The 17931-nt window shown below is 53.1% G+C and overlaps 3 protein-coding genes across 6 annotated transcripts; 2 read left to right on the forward strand and 1 right to left on the reverse strand.

The window, feature by feature from the left end:
* Positions 1 to 442: 442 nt before the first annotated feature.
* IL11RA (interleukin 11 receptor subunit alpha) lies at positions 443 to 16597 on the reverse strand. 2 transcript variants are annotated; one of them, XM_058695026.1, is made up of 14 exons: positions 16490 to 16597; positions 13425 to 13524; positions 13051 to 13111; positions 12156 to 12325; positions 11905 to 12019; positions 11492 to 11524; positions 11241 to 11407; positions 10402 to 10565; positions 9465 to 9606; positions 9080 to 9199; positions 8871 to 8967; positions 8534 to 8616; positions 4837 to 4930; positions 443 to 785 (listed from the first exon to the last, which is right to left on the reverse strand). In XM_058695026.1, the coding sequence occupies exons 2-14, from the start codon at positions 13522 to 13524 to the stop codon at positions 635 to 637; spliced, it is 1497 nt and encodes a 498-aa protein (XP_058551009.1). In that variant the 5' UTR covers positions 16490 to 16597; the 3' UTR covers positions 443 to 634. The 2 variants fall into 2 exon arrangements, with proteins under 2 accessions (XP_058551009.1, XP_058551010.1); XM_058695027.1 differs by lacking the exon at positions 16490 to 16597 and adding an exon at positions 14724 to 14843.
* Positions 2844 to 7525, forward strand: LOC131491745 (uncharacterized). 3 transcript variants are annotated; one of them, XM_058695052.1, is made up of 5 exons: positions 2844 to 2925; positions 3299 to 3366; positions 3610 to 3669; positions 3790 to 6875; positions 7349 to 7525. In XM_058695052.1, exons 2-4 carry the CDS (start codon positions 3320 to 3322, stop codon positions 3944 to 3946), a joined length of 264 nt encoding a protein of 87 aa, XP_058551035.1. In that variant the 5' UTR covers positions 2844 to 2925; positions 3299 to 3319; the 3' UTR covers positions 3947 to 6875; positions 7349 to 7525. The 3 variants fall into 3 exon arrangements, with proteins under 3 accessions (XP_058551035.1, XP_058551033.1, XP_058551034.1); XM_058695050.1 differs by having other exon boundaries at positions 2893 to 3000; XM_058695051.1 differs by lacking the exon at positions 2844 to 2925 and adding an exon at positions 3007 to 3221.
* CCL27 (C-C motif chemokine ligand 27) lies at positions 6739 to 7525 on the forward strand. Its single transcript, XM_058695048.1, has 3 exons — positions 6739 to 6875; positions 7018 to 7150; positions 7349 to 7525. The coding sequence occupies exons 1-3, from the start codon at positions 6806 to 6808 to the stop codon at positions 7491 to 7493; spliced, it is 348 nt and encodes a 115-aa protein (XP_058551031.1). The 5' UTR covers positions 6739 to 6805; the 3' UTR covers positions 7494 to 7525.
* Positions 16598 to 17931: the final 1334 nt, after the last annotated feature.

A 17931-nucleotide genomic window follows, 5' to 3' on the forward strand; every position in this document is an offset into this window, starting at 1 on the left:
GGGACAGAGAGACAGGAGAGAAAGAATCCCAAGCAGGCTCTGCGCCATCCACACAGAGCCCAACACAGGGCTTGAACTCACAAACCGCAAGATCATGACCTGAGTCAAAATCAAGAGTCAGGTGCCCAACCGAGTCACCCAGGAACCCCTGGTGTCCAGAATTTTTACTGAGATTTCATTACGTAAGCATGACTGCATTGTTGGCTGAACTCAATCTCCAGCGCACCTCCCCTTCCCAGAGGTTGTACAGGCTCAAAGCTCCAGCTCTCCAGTGACATGGTTAGTCTTCCTGGTGACCAGCCCCCAGATGATCCTAAGTCATCTCATCTCTTAGCATAAACTCAGGTGTGACAATCAGCAGGACTCATAAATAACAAAGACACTCCTATTACTTGGGAAATTCAAAGATTTAAAGTCTAACTTTCAGAAATCAGGAACAAAGAGCAGTCAAAATTCTTTATTACACAACAGAAAGGAAAAAATTTCTGGATGTAAAAAAAGAAAGCTTCAGGAGGCCATAAACCAGAGATAACTATTCTCACACAGGCTCACGCACACATCACGGGACCACCGTGGATTCCCTTACCTTCACTCTCACTCTTCCACTCACTCTCTTCCACCCAGTCTCACAGTCTCACACAGGCTCCACGCAAAGCAGAAGGATTCCTGCAAGCCACACATTTGCTGCTCCCCAAAATTCTACCCATTTGTCCATCTCTATCCATCTTCCATGGCCCCTGCACAGCACCTCTCCTCTTCTCAGCATACTGATTTCTTGGTCTCCCCTGGAAAGTAAGTAAGCAAATGGTAAGATGAGGGGCAGAGGAGGGATCAGAGAATCTGTGAAAGAGACTGTGAGTTCAGGTCAACACCCAGGTCCAAGTGTGTCTGTGAACCTGACAGTGTACATGTGCCAAATGGGTGTGTCCTTGTGATTATGTGTCCTTGTGTACTGTGGGTTTACCTGTGCATTGTGTATATTCCTGTGCAATCTATACATGGGCGTGTGTAGTGTGGGTGTTCCTGTGTCCCATGTGTGCACCTGTGTTATATAGATGTGCCTGTGTCCCCAGTATTCCTACATGGGTCAGTACTCTGGCTGCCCTTCTCTCTAGAGGCTCTATCTCCTTTAGCCTAGGTTTCCAGAGGAAGAAAAGGACAGTGCACATGGATGGGAAAGAGAGGAACATTAAAGCTATGACCCTGGACACAGGCATCCTGAATTCTAGTCAGGACTATGGTCTTCCCACCTTAAAGCCCCTCAAGCCCTAACCCCTACACCCACCCACCCACCCAGCTCTGAATGATGCCAACAACTCTGAGGACTCTCTTGGTGAACCAACACCAATTCCCAGGAACATTTTTGGTGCCTTTTTGCTGCTACCTCCTCCTCAACAATGGCTACAAGGTGCTGTTGTCTTGTGGGTGGGGGGTGAAGAGTAACCAGTCTCTACTCCCAATCACTTGCTCCATCACCTGGGCCTCCACTCACCATCTTACTCCCCTTCTTGCCAAGCTCCTCCCCACAAGGAAGCCCCTGAAACAGGTTCCCAGATATGGTCCTCAGTTTCTGCCCCACACACCAGGGCCTGCCAGGAAGCTGGGTTTCAGGGCTGTTCCATTCCTTCTGATTCCAGGTTCACTGTGCTGAGAGGTCACCAGCTCTGTACACCCCAGAACAGCCCTCAATGGACCACATCATCTGGAGATCGCAGAACTCTGCAAAGGCAAGCCCAGCTCTCCCTTAGCCCTGCCTTCTCCCTCAGAGCCCCTGCCCAAGACACCCGTGACCCTGCCTCTCTTTCCCCTAGAACAAGTACCACAGTCATTAACTCATGACAGTCTCAGAGGGAGCCCTGTGAATCATCGAGGCTCTGAGGAACAAAGGACCAGAAGAGAGGACCAGCCTTCTGGCAACTCTGCACCAGACCTGACCCTGCCGGGACAGGGCCTGCAGTGAGTCTAAGTGTAAGCAGGGATGAGTGTGGCAGGAGCACAGCTTCTCCTCCACACCCAGACTGCAATGTTTCCAATAAAGCCCAACTAGTGCCCATGGATCTGTCTGCCATCTTGTGGCCCAAGCATAGGAAAAGAGGTATGAGACAGGGAGAAAGAAGGTGGGATGAGGGGAGAGAGTAGTTGTCTCCATTCTCCACACTTCAGCCTGAGGGAACTTTCACTTCACTTATTTCTGGTCACTCTCTCCCTTACAGTCCAGCTAGAAGGCTCCCTTCCTCCATCCCCAGACCAACTGGGGCAGCTATGTCCAACGTTTCATAATGGGTTAATTGCTCTTTCTGGACTCTACTGCAGCACCCTCTGTTGCCTCCAACCAGTGTGCTGTGTACTGTAATAATCTGTATTCTGTACTGCTGTATACCCATTCATAGCATGATAAATTTGCTGAATTGAATGACAGTAGGAACAAAAATCACAGGAATATAGCTTTCAGCTCAGAGAGGAAGGGTTGTAACCTTCTGACCATTAACGAGGCCACTCACACAAGTACTCCCGCAGCCTGCTCCATCTAGGCTGGGCCCTCTCTGGAGACCTATTCCTCCTCAGACCCGGGTCATACAAGTGGAATAAGGCAGACAAGAAAGACAAGTGGCAGGGCAGAAGCCAAAGAAAGAGGAGAGAGGATTGGGAAACAGTACTGGATAGCGTCCCAAAGCTCTTTTCTTGCTCCCTGGTCTCCAGGGAGAGAGCTACAAAATCTGACTCTATCCCTGTAAAAGAAGGTCCTGTGCTCCACATCCTAGTAATAAGGCCCGACTCCGCCCCCTTAGGATAGATAGACCCTGGCTCCACCTCCAGTGTGTCACTTTGACTCCGCCTCCGTTGAAGGAATACCCTGACTTCGCTCCTTCCGGGTAATAGGCAAGCCCCACCCCTGGTGCGCGACGGAGTCCCTATGACGTAACGGTAACGGTCTGTTTCCGGGGTGGAGCCAAGGAGGGCGGGAGTTTAGGCTGCGCCGACCCCTCAGCCCCCCTCCAGGTGATCCCCACCCCCGAAATCCTCACCCAGGGGTCCGAATATCCCAGGTCCATGACCGCAAAGCCTTTCTCCCTGATCCCCTAAATGTCCCAGATCCCCGAGGTGACCGACCTCCTAATTCCTTAACGTCTGGTGCCTCCCAATTTTTCAATCCCCCACCCTATCCCGATGTGGCAATTGAGGCTTCCGGGGGGCACCTGCCTCAGATTACCTGAGAACAGGTCAGACGGGTCCTGGGAATGACAGAGAGGGGGACATGGGGTTGGAGAATCCTTGACCCAATCATGCTGCTCCCCAGGAGACGTTCGGAGCCCAGGACATGTCGGGATTGAGGAGATACGAGGTGGCGCTGGAGGCGGAGGAGGAGTGAGTGGAGGCGGGTTCTGCGGAGGAGGAACCTAGCCGCTCCGGGGTGGGGGAGGGCGCGAGTTCTCGGCGGGCGGGAGGCGTGGGGCCCCTCAAGGGGCGTGGGCTGCGAAGGGAACCGCCTCTAAAGGGCGGGGCGGAGCCTTCCTAGAGAGGGGCGAGGCGTCTAAACCGCAGAGTCTGTGGGGTCAGCCCCGCCCCCCCCCCCCCCCCCCCCCGGCCGGCTCTGCCTTCTCTCCGCAGGATCTACTGGGGTTGCTTCTACTTTTTCCCCTGGCTGCGCATGTGGCGGAGGGACAGGAGGTGAGGGGGCTGCGACGCCGCGGACCCGCCCGGGGCATACGAGGCTCAGCCTCGGGGGACGGATGGGGGTAATCTGGGAGTCCCCTCCTTGCCTTATGCCAGTGTCGGGTTGCCCTGCAGCTCGGCGCATCCGCGGGAGCAGAAGTTGGAGCCTCTGCGAGGCCTGATGAGCTGTCTGTCAAGCGGACTGGGCCCTGCCCCCCAGCGCTCGGGTCGCGGCCTCCCTCGCCGCACCCCCGCCGCCACTGCCCAGCCAGCCGGTGCATTAAAGATTTAAACCGAAGTCACCGTGCTGCCCTCCTGACTCTGCCGCCGCTGCCGCCATTCGGTCTGGGAGCCCCTCTACACGCCTGCTTCTCGTTACTGACAGGGCCTCCCTCCCTGATTGGGTGCCCTTCCATATCCAGGCCCCCGTTATTCCTAAGGATCCCTCATCAGTATCAGGCCTCCCATTACTGTCTTTAACTGCCCTCCGCCACCTAACCTCCCCACCCCCTACCCCCCACCCCTCCCTGTAAGTAGCCTATATGCAGAGAACTAAATAGTCCTGTCCTGGTCTTTTCTCCCACCCGTATCCCCACATAGATGTGTTCCACTTCCCTCCTAGAAAGGACTTTGCCAGGTGTCTGAAGCATCTTCTTTGCCTGAGAGTGAATCTAAAATATTTTAAGCCCAGGGTTGTAGGAAGTAGGCAGGGAGGGGAAGGGAAGATTCTTAGAGGCTGACTCCCTCAACCTGCCACAGGGGAATTACTTGGGACTGCTGGAGATCTTTCTTACAGTTAATAACCCAACTTTTGGCTCCTCCAGTCTTTTCCCGGGTTTAAAGATACTTGGCATCAGCTTACCTAACAGTTCTTGCTGTGTCCCTAGAACTCAAAGGCCACTGCTCCTGCCACCCCTTTCTATCTTGTCATCTAGTTAACCTGAGACCCTCTAGGTCCTAAAGTGCTGAGGATGAGGGCCTCCTGGTGGGCCTGCTTCTCTTAGGGACTGGTTCCAGCATCAGAAAAGGTACCAGAAGATTAAGTTAAAGAGACAGCCCAGTGTATGGATGAGGGCAAAGCTAACTTTTAGCCTGGGGCTGCCCCTGCCACAGCAGCTTGTGGCTGGGGAAACCACTTGGCCCTATCTTTGGAGAAGCCAAAGGGGAGAAATTGGTACATACCCAAAAGAACTCATTACTTGCCTTCCCAGGTGTCCGGACCGATTGGTCCAGAAAAGACCACAAAGTATATGGCAGACAGCCAGCTGATGGAGATCTGTAATAAAACAATGGCACCTCAAGAGCTGCACCTGAGCTCTGGGGTACATGTCCGGACTGGAGGGTGGGAGAGAGACCCTAAGGCCTCTGGTACTATCAGTTCAAGATGAGTGACCTCTGGGTTGTGGCCACCTTCAAGAACAGACCCAGACTCTTGAGCCATTTCCTCACAATGTCTACATCAAGAACCCTGTCAAAAGTGGAGTACCCTGTCAAGCCCAGGGCCTACACCTCACCAGGACACTATCAGAATTCCTGAGTATTCACAAGACAAACTCCAGGGAAAGACCTTCAAGCCTCACCCTGGACAGAAGAGAGGAGAAACTTGAAATGTTCAGCATGGGAGGGGGACTAGTTCCTACTCTTGGAACTGATGGTCCCTCCTGATTGTTTCAGCAACCCTGCAGCAGAAAGATGCCCAGGATAGGTTTGGGTCCCTATCCCAAGAGAAGGCCTGCCCCATAGAGGATAGCTGGCCACAGAGCAGAAGGCTGCACAAGGCACCCCCCCTGCAACAACCAGATAAAGTCTGGATTACTGGGTTATGGCTCAGTTTGTTTCGAATACAGAGCAAGACTTGAGGGTTGAAATCCCCAGACCAGGAGTGGGAAATTCTTCAAGGTGCCAGGGGCACTAAACTTAGCAACTTGCCCCAACCATAGCCAGTTCCCAGCTTCCTTGAAAGCACAAGAAGAGGAGGAGAACTTTTGTTTTAGAGGGTGAGGGGAAAAAGGGAATTAGGGCTGGTTATAGGATAGGAGAAAAGAGACAGGGAGGAGATGAGAGGTTGGGGCTTTAGCAAGAGGATGGGATGCAGAAAGTGTAAGGGTTGGGGCCTGGGTTGGGGTAGGGGTGGTATTACAGGACATGGCTGGGGAGCAGGGCCTGGCTGGAATTTGAATAGAACAAAAGAAAGCTCATTGAGCTCTTGAGTCTGATGTCTGCATAAACCAGAGACTGATTCTGGAAACCCCAGGCACCCCTCCTGGCAAGAGGCTGGCATTTCTGGGATAGGACTAGGCAAAGACAGGAAGGTAAGATTTCTTGGGTCTTTTCCCTGTTTGACATCAGCAACCTGGCACCAAAGAACTTTACCTTCTTTCATCTTTCCACCCCATCCTTCCTCCCTGTCTCATCTCCCTGGGAAAAGCAGCCCCTACTTCATCATCCCCAAGGTACCCCAGTACCAAAAAGGGCCTTGTCCTGGCTTCTCACTCTGGATGTAACTGTTCCAGCCAAGACTCATCCTCAGCCAGAAGGACTTGCTTTAGGGACCCATTCTCATCAATTTCTCCTGATAAGACAGGCAGGCTAGGACAGGAAGTATATAGAGGGGAAGATGAAGGCAAGTTGGTGCTGGCCTGCCCTCTGCTCCCACCCCACCCAAAATTCCCCTATCAGAATTTGTGTGTGTTCATATGATTGTGTGACTGGATGATTGTGAAGACACAACTGTGTGGGAGTGGGACTTTGAGGCCAACTGGGGCTATATGATTCTGTCCTTGGTTGTCTGAGCATGTGAGGTTGACTGAGTGATTGAGGTGTGACTATGAATGTGACTATGGGTATATGAGTATGAATGTCCATCATTGGATGCCACCGTGGATCCTTAGCTGCCCTTACTTGGCCACTATGTCATCAGCCTTCACATCATGCAGTACCCCTCTCTCCAGCTTCTCTGTCCAGGGCTTAGAAGCCATGGGAAATGGCAGCCCTAGAAGAGGAAGGGGTCTGTGGCAATTAGGGCTCAGGAATGTCACAGGATGAGCAATACATCTTCACCTGCCTCTGACTCACCTGGTGCCGCAGGTAAAAGGCACCCAGATAAAAGGTAGGGGAGGAGGAGAAGAGAGAAGTATCCAAGCTGAGCAGCATGAAGGGGCCCTCACCCACTAGCAGCCTCCTTCTGCTACTGCTGCTGCTGACCCCAGACCCTGGAGCAGGTGAGTGCTTGGGGGTCTAGAAGGCCAGGGATTTGGGTAAATGGGGTGGAGGAAAGGGACCCAGGAAGTCCATCCTCCAGCTGTCTGATAGAAGGGTTTGGGGTCAGGAGTCCTCTGAACACATGGCCCCATTGTCCCCTAGCACTGCTACTGTCACCCAGCATTACCTGCTGTACTCAGCTCTACCGCCAGCCACTCTCGAACAAGCTACTGAGGAAAGTCATCCGGGTGGAACTGCAGGAAGCTGATGGGGACTGTCACCTCCAGGCCTTCGTGTGAGCTCTGACCCTGCCCCTCATATTGACCCCTGACTCTGACCTCAGTCCCAACCTGATGCTGACCCCAACCCCAACCCCAACCCCAGTTGCTAATTCTGATGCTGACTCAGGTTTTCATTTAGCCTTTGCCCTAACCCCTGGACCCTAACCTCATCTCCAAGCTATGACTATGGCTTTGCACCTTTCCTTTCCCAGGCTTCACTTGTCTCGACGCAGTGTCTGCATCCATCCTCAGAACCGCAGCCTGGCTCGGTGGTTTGAGCGCCAAGGGAGGAGATTCCAGGGTATTCTGCCTAACCTGAATTTGGAGCTGATAGGGAAAATGGACCAGGGGCCCTAATAGTCAAAATAATAAAGCATCATTGGACAATAGTCTCTGACTGTGGTCTCCAAGTTCTATGCGTTCTCCTGTGAGCCCTGACTCTGAAGCTGGGTAACGTCAATAAACAGAAGAACCTCTTCATTCTCTTTATTCACATCTTCACAAACCCCTCCAGGGGCAAGGTCAAGAGCCAAGGACCCACACATACTCCCCAGGCACCTACATGCATACATTTAGAGAACACACATTCCCTACCTCACATACACATGGGCACACATGGACACAAACATACTCATCTACACACATTACTCTGGTAGACCTCCAACTCTGAGATGAAATCAGACGTCTGGACACTTCCAGCTGGCAGGTTGGGAACACAGAGTCTCATAGAAATGGGCTCCAAACAGAACTTCCAGCTGAGGCCACTCCCCGCCCCCCTGCCTCCATGGGGATCTATCCTGCCTGGGTTTTATCTGTCTGTCCATCCACACCAGCAAGACAGAGTTATAGGTGGAATCAGCTGAAGCCCTCCTGGGTCATCTACAGGTTTGGGGCTCCTAGAAGAAGCAGGAGGCAAATCAAGGGAGATAATAGGACTGGATCTTGGCCCAGACACCCTGAGAATGAAGGAAGGGACCCAGCTCTGAGCCCAACACTTCAAGAATGAATAGGGGTGCCCAGCTCTGATTGAACCCCAATACCCTAAAGATGAGGGAGTATAACTAGCTCTAGGCCCAGGTACATTAAGAATAAGGGAGAGGACCCAGCTCTGATCCAAGATACCCCAAGAATCAGGATAGATGTCCAACTCTGAGCTTAACACCCTGAAAATAAGGGGCCCATCTAGGATCCCCAATACTGTGTAAGAGAAGGAAGAGACTCCATTCTGAGCCCAAGGACTCAAGAATGAAAGTTCCATTCCTGAGCTCAGAAGAATGAGGTGACCCAACTCTGATTTCCAACACTCTTACAATGACTAGAGCATCTGGCTCTTAATCCAGACACTCAAAATGAGGGCACACATCTCCAGGTCCAAACCTCCTAGAGGTCCTACTTACCTGGAAGTTTGTCCACTGGCATCACTGGAGCCAAGAACCCAGGCTTTTGGGGTCCATCCTTACCATCTGGTCTCAGTCTCAGCCTAGAGCATAAAAAGGCAGCTGTCTCCCTGACAATGGTGGGGCATCTCTGTCTCCTCCAAAACAGTGTATTAGTAAAGGATCAGGAGAAAAATCCGTGAAAATAATGAAGTTGGGGGTTGGAGGGAGTAGAGGAATCATTCCAGAATCATAAATTTTTCAGTGGGAAATCATGAAGGGTGGGAATAGGTTTGGTCTGTGGGTATTAGAGCATCTGTGTGGGATCAGAATTTGAGAGCCAATGGCAGTTACTTACCAGAGCCCCAGTGCCAGGGCCCCAGCCGCCAGTCCCAGGAAAGAGAATATTCCCAAAGATGCCAGCACTGCTACCTGCTCCAGGGGGTCCCTGTGGTCTGGGGGAGGGGAGGGTCACATGCCACTGTGAGAGTGAGGCTGCCTAACCAAATCCTTTCTCTCTGGGGCTTTCCTGTCCTCTACAACCTTGATTCACCTGCCCAAGCTCACCAAGTGGCCGTGGATCTGGCAAGAGGGAGGGCCTGGGGGAAGCAGGGCAGTCTGCCTGAAGCTCCTCCTCCAGCTGCTTGTGTGGCTGGCCCCCAGCTGGTATCTCCTTTGGCAGGGGCCCTGAAGGGAGGGGAGACCTGAGAAGAATTGCCCACACGAGGAGGAGCGGGGAAGGGTACCCAGGAGGTGGAAGCTGAAAGGGGAGAGCCAGCTTCTGGGGACCTAACAGAGGTGGAAGCTGAGGGGCAGAGCTTAAGCAAGGGCGGGGCCGCAGGCAACCCAAGCTGAAGCGAAGAAGACCAAAGACCCCAAAACCCGTCCAGCTGACAGAGACTGTGGGGCCGGCCCTCCGCCCATGCCCTGGGCTCAGGGCTCAGTCTCTCACCAATGCTTGGAGTCCCCCAGGCCTCGGGGCTCCAGGCACTCCAGGTGCCAGCATCCAGAAAGTCCCGGGCACTGACTCGTACAGCATGGGGAAGCCCAGCCACAGCATCCGTAATCACTTCCTCCAATCCAGCTGGCTCCACCTGGGAATGAAGATGGTTCCTTGGCCCATTATCCAGGTTGTAAGTGCCAAGACTACCTGCCTTCCAGACTCAGTTAGCAAACAGCACCCCTTCCTCCCAGTCCTGTCCCTGTCAGACTGCTGGAGATATCTGGCCTCATGTGGGGTGGCTGGTGGTGTCAGGTCTACACCTAGTGTTTGAAAGACAAAAGTACATAGTGGTTATGTAGACAGGCTGTGTCATCAGACTGCCAGGGTTCAAATCTTTGCTATATCACTTGGGCTGCTCTGTGCCTCAGTTTCTTCATTTGTAAAGTAGAGGTGAATATACCTGAACAAGATAATGCATGTAAAATGTGTAGTATGGCGCCTGGCGAGCAGACAGTGCTCCATAAATATTGGTTATTATCTGAGGCCGCTGCTCCCCTGACTTGATGCTAGCCAATCTTTAACATCTCCAGAGGTGGGAATTCACTATTATCTTCATCTGGGTGTATGAATGTTTGTATGAGGTTGTGCCTCTGGGTGAAAGGCACTCCTTTTCCTAGAAAAGTTATTTGTAAAAAGCCACTCCTGTCTTCCCACGGATGGGTTTATGTTAGAGTTACAGCCCCCCAGGGCAGAGGCTAGGCCTGTAAGGCCCTGCTCCAACCCAAGCACCCAGCACAAAGGCTGGCCCATGGACAGCACTGTATGGGGGGAGGTTACAGGACTTCAGTGACCTGCTAGTGTGCCAGAAAGTAATGAAGAATAACCAGGAACATGAAACCAGAGGCAGAACCTATAGCCCCAGATTGGGACATACTCCAGGTCTCACCGTGGACCAGGCTGGATGCTGCGCTGGACGGTACTGCAGTCGGAACTTGAGCAGAAAGTGGGGCTGGCGGGGCCAGGAGGCCGGGTATGTCCAGCTGGCACGCAGGCGGCGGGGGTAGCCAGGTACCGACTCTACTCGAAGCCCCTGAGGTGGGTCAGGGCGCACTGAGGGGGGTGGAGACACAAAGTCAGGACAGGCAGCAGGTACCCGTCCCTTCTCCCCACTACCTCCGAAGGGAAGGTGGGTGCATGCCTAAAGGTACCTGAGGGAGGCACTTCCAAGGGGTATGGGGAAATCTTAAGCTTGACCATCCATTGGGCTCAGGACTTGTCTATCATCCCTATTATAAAATGAGCTGAGATCTAGGGACAGGTTTTTGAAGTGTTTGTTTAGTGAATTAAAGAGTGATTCTGCTTTCTATTCAAGGAAGAAAATTAATTAGCCTAAATTTCAGCTAGAGCTTTAGTTCCCCCTTCCCACATACAGATCAATAGGAAAGAGAGACTAGCAAGGGCTTACACCAGGCAGGGAGGACATGAGATATGGCGGCCTTCAACACAGGGCTAGAAGCAAAGAGGCAACTCTGGGGCTAGGAAGCCAGGAAGGGATAGTGACAGCAGCCTCTAGAGACTGAAGTAACTCTGCCTGCTGGGCTCTGGTCTCTTTGGCTTTTTAGTCTCCATGGGGGCTATCTGTATGTTAAAATGGGGTCTATGTCAGGAAGGAAGTATTTGGGTACTCTGACAGTGGGAGGTTCTGTGTTGGACTATCTGTACTCTGGAGTCCATTTGGAGTCTCTGAGGTGGGGATCTGAGGAAGCAGTAGGAATGAGTACTCACAGATGCTCTGCAAGCTCACATCCAGCAGGCGTGTACTGGCCCCTAGGGGGTTCACCTCAGTCACATTGATTCGGTACTGGCTCCAGAATTCTGCCCCATGGACTACACAGCGGGAAGCCCCTGGGGGATCCTGTGGGCATGGCCAGGGCCCTGTGGATGGACTCATCCTAGGAGGGAGGATGTGATCTTGAGCTTGGAAAGGCTCACTGCAGGACCTAGCTGGAGCCCCCAACCTCTCCGTTATGTCCTACCTCTGGCCATCAGCTCCTGGTACTGTCTTCTTCCTGGCAGGGAAGGGTGCCATCTGAGTTCGGGAAGGAAAAGAGGATCCTGCCTCTCTCTAAGGCCTTCCTCAAGATCTCCCTCACTGCCCCCCATACCCACGTTGTGCCTACACGCCCAAAAGTATAGGCACAGGGGCGCTTGTGGCTCAGTCATTTAAGCATCTGACTCTTGATTTCAGCACAAGTCATGATGTCACAGTCATGAGATCAAGACCCATGTCTGGCTCCACACTGACAGTGAGATTCTCTCTCTCTCTCTCTCCCCCTCTGCCCCTTTCCCACTTGTGTGCATGCTCTCTCTCTCTCTCTCTCTCTCTCTCTCTCTCAAAATAAACATTAAAAAAAAATGTATAGGCACACACACCCAATCATGCACACACCTGTAGGAGGTGAGGTAGCGGGTGGGTAAACCGCTGACCTGACTGGGGCTCCAAGTGCAGGAGAAGTTCTCATAGTCAGCTGCTTGGCAGGAGACAACAGGGCGGGCTGGGGGGTCTAGAGGCAGAGGGTATAACCAGAATCTGAGAAGTCCCCAGGTCCTCCCCATCCCAAAGGGCTTACTCAGGTCCTGGACTCCCTCCAAGAGCCCCTTATCTCATCACTGCCACCCAATACTCTCTCCCCAACTCACAGCCCAGCTGTAGGGTCACAATGCCCTTAAGTGCACCATCCAGGGTCCGGCAGATGTAGGTGCCTTCATCAGTGCTGTCTGCCCGGGCCAAGACCAGTTCATGCCCTAGCCCAGAGTCAGGTCCTTGGAGCAGCCTTGTCTCCCCATCCCGAAACCAGGACACCGGGGCCCTGGGGGTGAGATGACATATGATAGAGGGAAGATTTAAAGTGTAAGCCATGCCACAGCTCTCCATCAGCTTCTCACTGTGCTTGCGATAAAAACCAGAGTCCTTTTGCTGGCTTACAAAGCCCCTGGTGATCTAGCCCTTGCCTTCCTTTCCTTCTTCAGCTCCTCTCTCTCTCCCCTTCACCCACCACAATCCAGTCACACTTGTGTTCTTTCTGCTCAAGAGTATTGAGCTCATTCACACCTCAGGGCATTTGCACTAGCTGTTCCCTCTGCCTCTTTCCTGACCTTCAGAAATTAGCTTCAATATTACCTCCTCAGAGAAGCCTTCCCTGATTACCAATAAAAAGTAACCAATCAGTTATCAGTTATCTCTTCCACATCACTTTCTTTTGATTTTCTGCCCTGCAGGTACTAGTACCTGGCAAGTACCATGCTTATTTGCTTATTGTCCATCTGCCCTACTAGAATGTAACCTCTGCAAGGGCGGGCTTCTTGCCAGGCTTGTGCTCTGCTGGATCCGAGAGCCTAAAATAGACCAGGGACTTGGCAGGTGCTCAATACATGTTGGTTGAAATTTTCTGTTGAATAAGGATGGTTTGAGGATTAGGATAGCTAGAGAGGTGAGAATTATAGACACAGGGGGCAAGGATGGGAGGGACATGAGGACTGGACAGAGTAAGAAAGGGTCATGAGTATCAGCCCAATAGGCAGATGGGGCACTTACCCAGAAGTCACTCCAGGGCAACACAGTGTCATGGACCTGCCAGGCTGCCCATACTGGACCCCTGTGGAGGGCACATCTGAGGAGAGGCTCTTTCTTCCTTTCCCTCTCTCCCATCCCAGCCCCCACTCAGTGAGCACAATGGGGTAAGGGGCAGACTTTTAAGCCCTGTGTGTGTGTGTGGGGGGGGGGGGGTCATTGGGTCAAAGCATCATGTTATAATCTGGAGACAGATGTCAGAAGACAGGGTAGAAAGGAAATGTTGCCAGGTTTCATGTCAGGGGTTGGGGAGTCATAGACTAAGCATGGAAAGGGCCCACAGTGAGGGTGGCAAGTCACAAGTCGGAGTTAGAGTCATATAGCAGGATTCTTCTCACCTGGGGGGCCCCAGGCCTGGGGGCAGGGGGAGGAGGTGGACACCAGGGCTATAGCCACGGCCACCAGGACCCTGCTCAGCCCTGAGCAGCTGCTGCTCATCTATGGGGAGAGAGGTAGGGTCAGCAATCCCCCATTCCCAGATTGGAGGCTAAAGCCTGCCTCTTCCTCTTCTAAACTGTGATGTTCTAGGAAGAAAACTAAGGTACCAAATTGGGTAAGGATATCAGAAAATATTAGGGGATCTGATCTAAGTCTCCTTTCCCCCATATACCCAGTGCTGCGTGTGCATGCATGCACACACACACACACACACACACACACACCCTCACACCCTCCATCTCAGTGCTGGGCCTAGGGCCCAGAACAAAAGCCGGAGGCGACAGACTGTGCCAGCAGTCCCCCCACACACACACCACTCTTGGCACCCACCCCTGGCACCAAGTGCTGGCACCAGCGCAGTCACTCCCATTAACTCCTCCAACCCAGCTGTTGGGAATTCCAGTGTCTACCCCCACCTGGCCCAGGACTAGTCTTTGCCTCTGACTGACCTGAGACAGCCTTCATCACCTTTGGGTGGAGGGCTGTCATGGTAGGTCTGAGTCCACTCTGTACTCCTACCATGAGGCCTAGCCCTGCTCTGGCTGCCAGGCCTCTTCTCTCCTGGGCCTGGCTCCTTGGACCACTCATCTGGGCCTGACTCTGGAATCTTGTTGGTCTCGAGCCTGTGAGGCTGGATGGGGCGAGGGTGCAGGCTGAGACTGCAGAGTTAAGCAGATCCAGATGCCTTGGCTGCTGCCAGAGGCTGGGGGCGGGCGAAGAGCCAGGAGATGGAGACAGGGTGTCGGGGAGGGGAGAGGAGGCTGAGAGGAGCTAGGAGTCTGCAGGGAAAGGGGCCTGGAGTGGAGGCTACAGAACCAGGAGATGCTCAGAAATCAGGACTGGGAGGTGGTAGGGGCTCAGTGAGGCAAGGGATGGGCTTGGGCAGCAGGGAAGTAGAAGTGCAGAGGGAGTAAGCAACCATGTGTGTATGGAGGTGGGGGTGCTAGGAGAGAGGGATTCTGGATGGGAGAAGGGCAGGATGAGAAAAGCAGTGGGGAAGTGGCCATGGGGACAGGAGAAGCAGAAACAGAGAGGGCCCAGGCAGGCAAGGGCTCCAGGAGAGGAAGAGCACAGATCCCTCTCAAGTAGAGCAGAGTAAGGGCCTCCATGTGTCTGTCTGAATGTGTCTAGTGGCTCACCCCTACCCACTCCCCCACCCCCCACCCAGAGAACATTTACCCTACGCAGCCCTGCCCTACCTCGGTGATCCCAGTGGTTGAGTGTCCATGGCCTCCAGGACTTCCTCCCACCAGCTACAGCACCCGTCTCAGCTCCACTCAGTTCTGGGACCCCAGAATCATCCCCTCCTTCCCTTTCCCTCCCCCCGCCCCTCTGGGCCCTAGAGCTCAGCCGCCCTGAGCTAGGCCCCCACCTCCCTCTCTCCTCCTCCCTCCTCTGCTTTCACCCCCCTCCCACCCGAGGCCCTGGGAAGGGAAGAGGCCTCCCCCCAGTCTGGAAATGAAGCCACAGGCACAGCCAGGGCCAGCAAGAGGGAAAGGAGGGCTGCTTATATCCCTGTCAGGGAGAGATTTCCTATGTTTTCACCCAGCCACATTCATGTGTGGACTTAATAGACACAATCAATTAAAAGACACTCCCTTGAACACATGTGGACATAACCAAATGAAAAATCAGAGATTCATGCCCCACTCTTTTCGCTCCCCAGTAAATATTTCCTTAGGGCATAGTTAGGTGTTTTTTGAGGGGAAAGGAGGCCCCAGGTTGGGGGATATAAAGAAAATCCAGAGTCCAGTTCCTCCGCCCCAGGACGTTCCAGCCATTTCTCACCTCCCCCTCCACTCTTTGGGCCCCAGCACCAGGAAATGCCTTTGGTCCCTTGGTGCCAGATACATAAGACCCACACTTACCCTCAGACACACACTCTCAGATACAGCCACTCACAGTCACATGGATACACTCATTGTCACTCAGACTCATACCCTCACATAGATACACAGATACTTAGCACTCTGCCCCTGCAATGGGGTCACAGCACTCCCTAAAAGCAAATCTTCATCATGGTTTGAGTCCCCTCTTCTAGGGAGCTCTTAGTATGGCAAATCCCACATCTCATCACTGCCCCAGGCCCCCACGTAGCCAAAAAGACAAAGGTGAACAGGGAAGTCAGGCATAGGGGCACAGAGATGCACAGGACATGAGAAGCAGAATTAAAAAGCAGATACACAGAGATACCAGGGGAAACAAAACTGTGAGGAGACACAGAAAATGACAGCTCTAGGAAAACAGTAGTAGGGAGAGAAAAAGACATATAAGGAAACTGAGGGAAACAAAAAATAAGGAGCAGTAGGCCAATGACAGGGACTCTAGAGCACAGAAAGGAAGGGAAGCCAAGTGTGTTGGGGTGAGTCTGTCTTTTCTGGACATTAAAATAGAAAGGTCAGTCCCACTGACTATTGAAGTTGGTCCCCAAGTACAACACAGCTCCACTTCTAGTCTAACACAGGACACAGGACACACACATAGTACAAATCTCACTCTTGCTCTGCTACTGCTGAAGTCACACAATGGTACACACAAACCCAGCCCCCGACTCTCACACTGGCAGACAGTCTTAAATCCCACAGAGACCTTCCCAAAATACATTCCCCATGTGGTCACAGGCCCTCTCACACAAACACACAACCCGAAAACTGCACATTGACAGAACACATAATCCCACACTTGCACAGCCACATGCAGACTCAACCACACGCACACTGACACACGCAGTCATATTAACTGCCAGTTGCACCAAGTGACACTCAGTTACAGGTCCACACACTGACATCGAGACACACAGACACACAGACACACACAGACACACACAGACACACACACACACACACACACACACACACTGACAGTCGGTCAATCACTCCAGGCCCTTCAGATCGTACACTACCCTGCCCCGCCCTCTCCTGGCAAGGCTTCCTCCAATATTCCCGCCGGCCCCACCAGGCCTCACCTTCTGCGGCCTCCGCCGCCAGCGCCCTCCGCCCTCGCCCTCTGCCCCGGCCTCTACTCCCTCTCGCCCCGGGGCCCCCGCAGTGGGGGCGGCTCCACCCAGGCACCAATGGAAGGACAAGGGTGAAAAGGGGGAGGGTCTGGGCCCATTGGAGCCTCCATCTGCCAATCACCGCCACCCCACCTCTGCCGGACACTTCCTGTCCCGTCCGGGACTGAGAGACGGAGTCTGGAGTTAGATTCCTAGGTCCTTGCCTAGAGTCGGGTCCTGGGACCGCAGGACTGGAAGTTTTCAGGCCCCTCTTCCTTCCATCAGTCCAAAAACAAAGCCTCAAGTTCAGTGGCTCAGGAGCCATTGGGCAGGTGACTGGAGGAGCTGTGGTACCCCTGACTCCAGATAAGGACTTGTGTGGTGCGATGGTTCTGAAACTTTGCCGAACACTGTGGTTTTAAAATTGCCAAGCCACACTCCAAACCAATTAAATCCGAATCTCTGGAAACTGGCCTTGGCATCAGTGTTTAAATTTCCCAAATGATTCCAAAATACAGCCAAATCGAGTGTGGGGTCCGGTGTTTGTGTAGGTGTATGCCTTAAGGAACCAGCCAATCACCCAGGGTTCACATCCACTCCCCAGTCACTGGGACCTCAAGGAAGATGTGTACCATGTCTTTCTGAGCTCCTTCCAGAGACTCCAAGTCCCAGACCCTACCTGTTCAGGGTCTCAAGAAAAAACCCTGGACTGGAAGGCAGGCAGCCAAGGTTCTCCTGGGCCAAGTCATCACTGTCTAGTCTTGGCATGATAGCCCCTGCCAAACTCAGGTCCCTTGAGAGAAGATGAAGATAAAAAGCCTCTGGCCATCCTTGCATTGCTCACAAGCCCTATCCTCACCTAAAAGTTTGGAGGACACTAGGTGGCATCAGGTCTCCTGGGTTGCATGCCCCGTTACTGTTACAGTCATACATTCTTGCCAAGGAAACCATCCAGAGGAGAGGGAGTAGAACCCAGGGTCCCTCCAAAAACCACCCCCTCCTTCTAGGTGCTGCGGCTCCTAACTCTGATAGCCCCTTCCCTGCCAGAGCTGTTTTTTTCCTTTCTTCCCCTGCAATGACTGGGGCACATGGGGAACACAAGTGTGCAGAGTCTGCACATATATACTGCACGTGAGAGTCTAGAGAAGGACACAAAGCCATGTACACTCCCTACCCGCCCCTTCAGCCCCTGTGGGCTGGAGCAGAGCCAACCTGCAGTCTCTCACAAAGCTAAGGTTCTGGCCAGCAGCCCAGTGTCTGGCCACTGACCACCGGTACCAGGATCTTGCTCACCAGCTCCCCACCAAACCCTCAGGCCCAGGCTTGATGAGCTGACACCCTAGGGGTGGCAATAAAGGGTGCTTTGGCTTTCCCAAACCCTTAGCCACAGACAAGAACACAAGATTTTAAAA

This window comes from Neofelis nebulosa, chromosome 12 (assembly GCF_028018385.1).
Source record: "Neofelis nebulosa isolate mNeoNeb1 chromosome 12, mNeoNeb1.pri, whole genome shotgun sequence".
NCBI lineage: Eukaryota > Metazoa > Chordata > Mammalia > Carnivora > Felidae > Neofelis > Neofelis nebulosa.

Bases quoted from the DNA above. Each gene is read 5' to 3' on its own strand.
- CCL27 (XM_058695048.1), top strand. From the start codon at position 6,806: ATGAAGGGGCCCTCACCCACTAGCAGCCTCCTTCTGCTACTGCTGCTG. The intron at 6,876-7,017 runs GTGAGTGCTTGG...ATTGTCCCCTAG, and splicing joins GACCCCAGACCCTGGAGCAG to CACTGCTACTGTCACCCAGC. The intron at 7,151-7,348 runs GTGAGCTCTGAC...TTCCTTTCCCAG, and splicing joins TGTCACCTCCAGGCCTTCGT to GCTTCACTTGTCTCGACGCA.
- LOC131491745 (XM_058695052.1), top strand. From the start codon at position 3,320: ATGTCGGGATTGAGGAGATACGAGGTGGCGCTGGAGGCGGAGGAGGA. The intron at 3,367-3,609 runs GTGAGTGGAGGC...TTCTCTCCGCAG, and splicing joins GCGCTGGAGGCGGAGGAGGA to GATCTACTGGGGTTGCTTCT. The intron at 3,670-3,789 runs GTGAGGGGGCTG...GTTGCCCTGCAG, and splicing joins ATGTGGCGGAGGGACAGGAG to CTCGGCGCATCCGCGGGAGC.
- IL11RA (XM_058695026.1), bottom strand. From the start codon at position 13,524: ATGAGCAGCAGCTGCTCAGGGCTGAGCAGGGTCCTGGTGGCCGTGGCT. The intron at 11,408-11,491 runs GTAGGACATAAC...CCTCCCTCCTAG, and splicing joins CCAGGAGCTGATGGCCAGAG to GATGAGTCCATCCACAGGGC. The intron at 9,607-10,401 runs GTGAGACCTGGA...CTTCATTCCCAG, and splicing joins AGCATCCAGCCTGGTCCACG to GTGGAGCCAGCTGGATTGGA.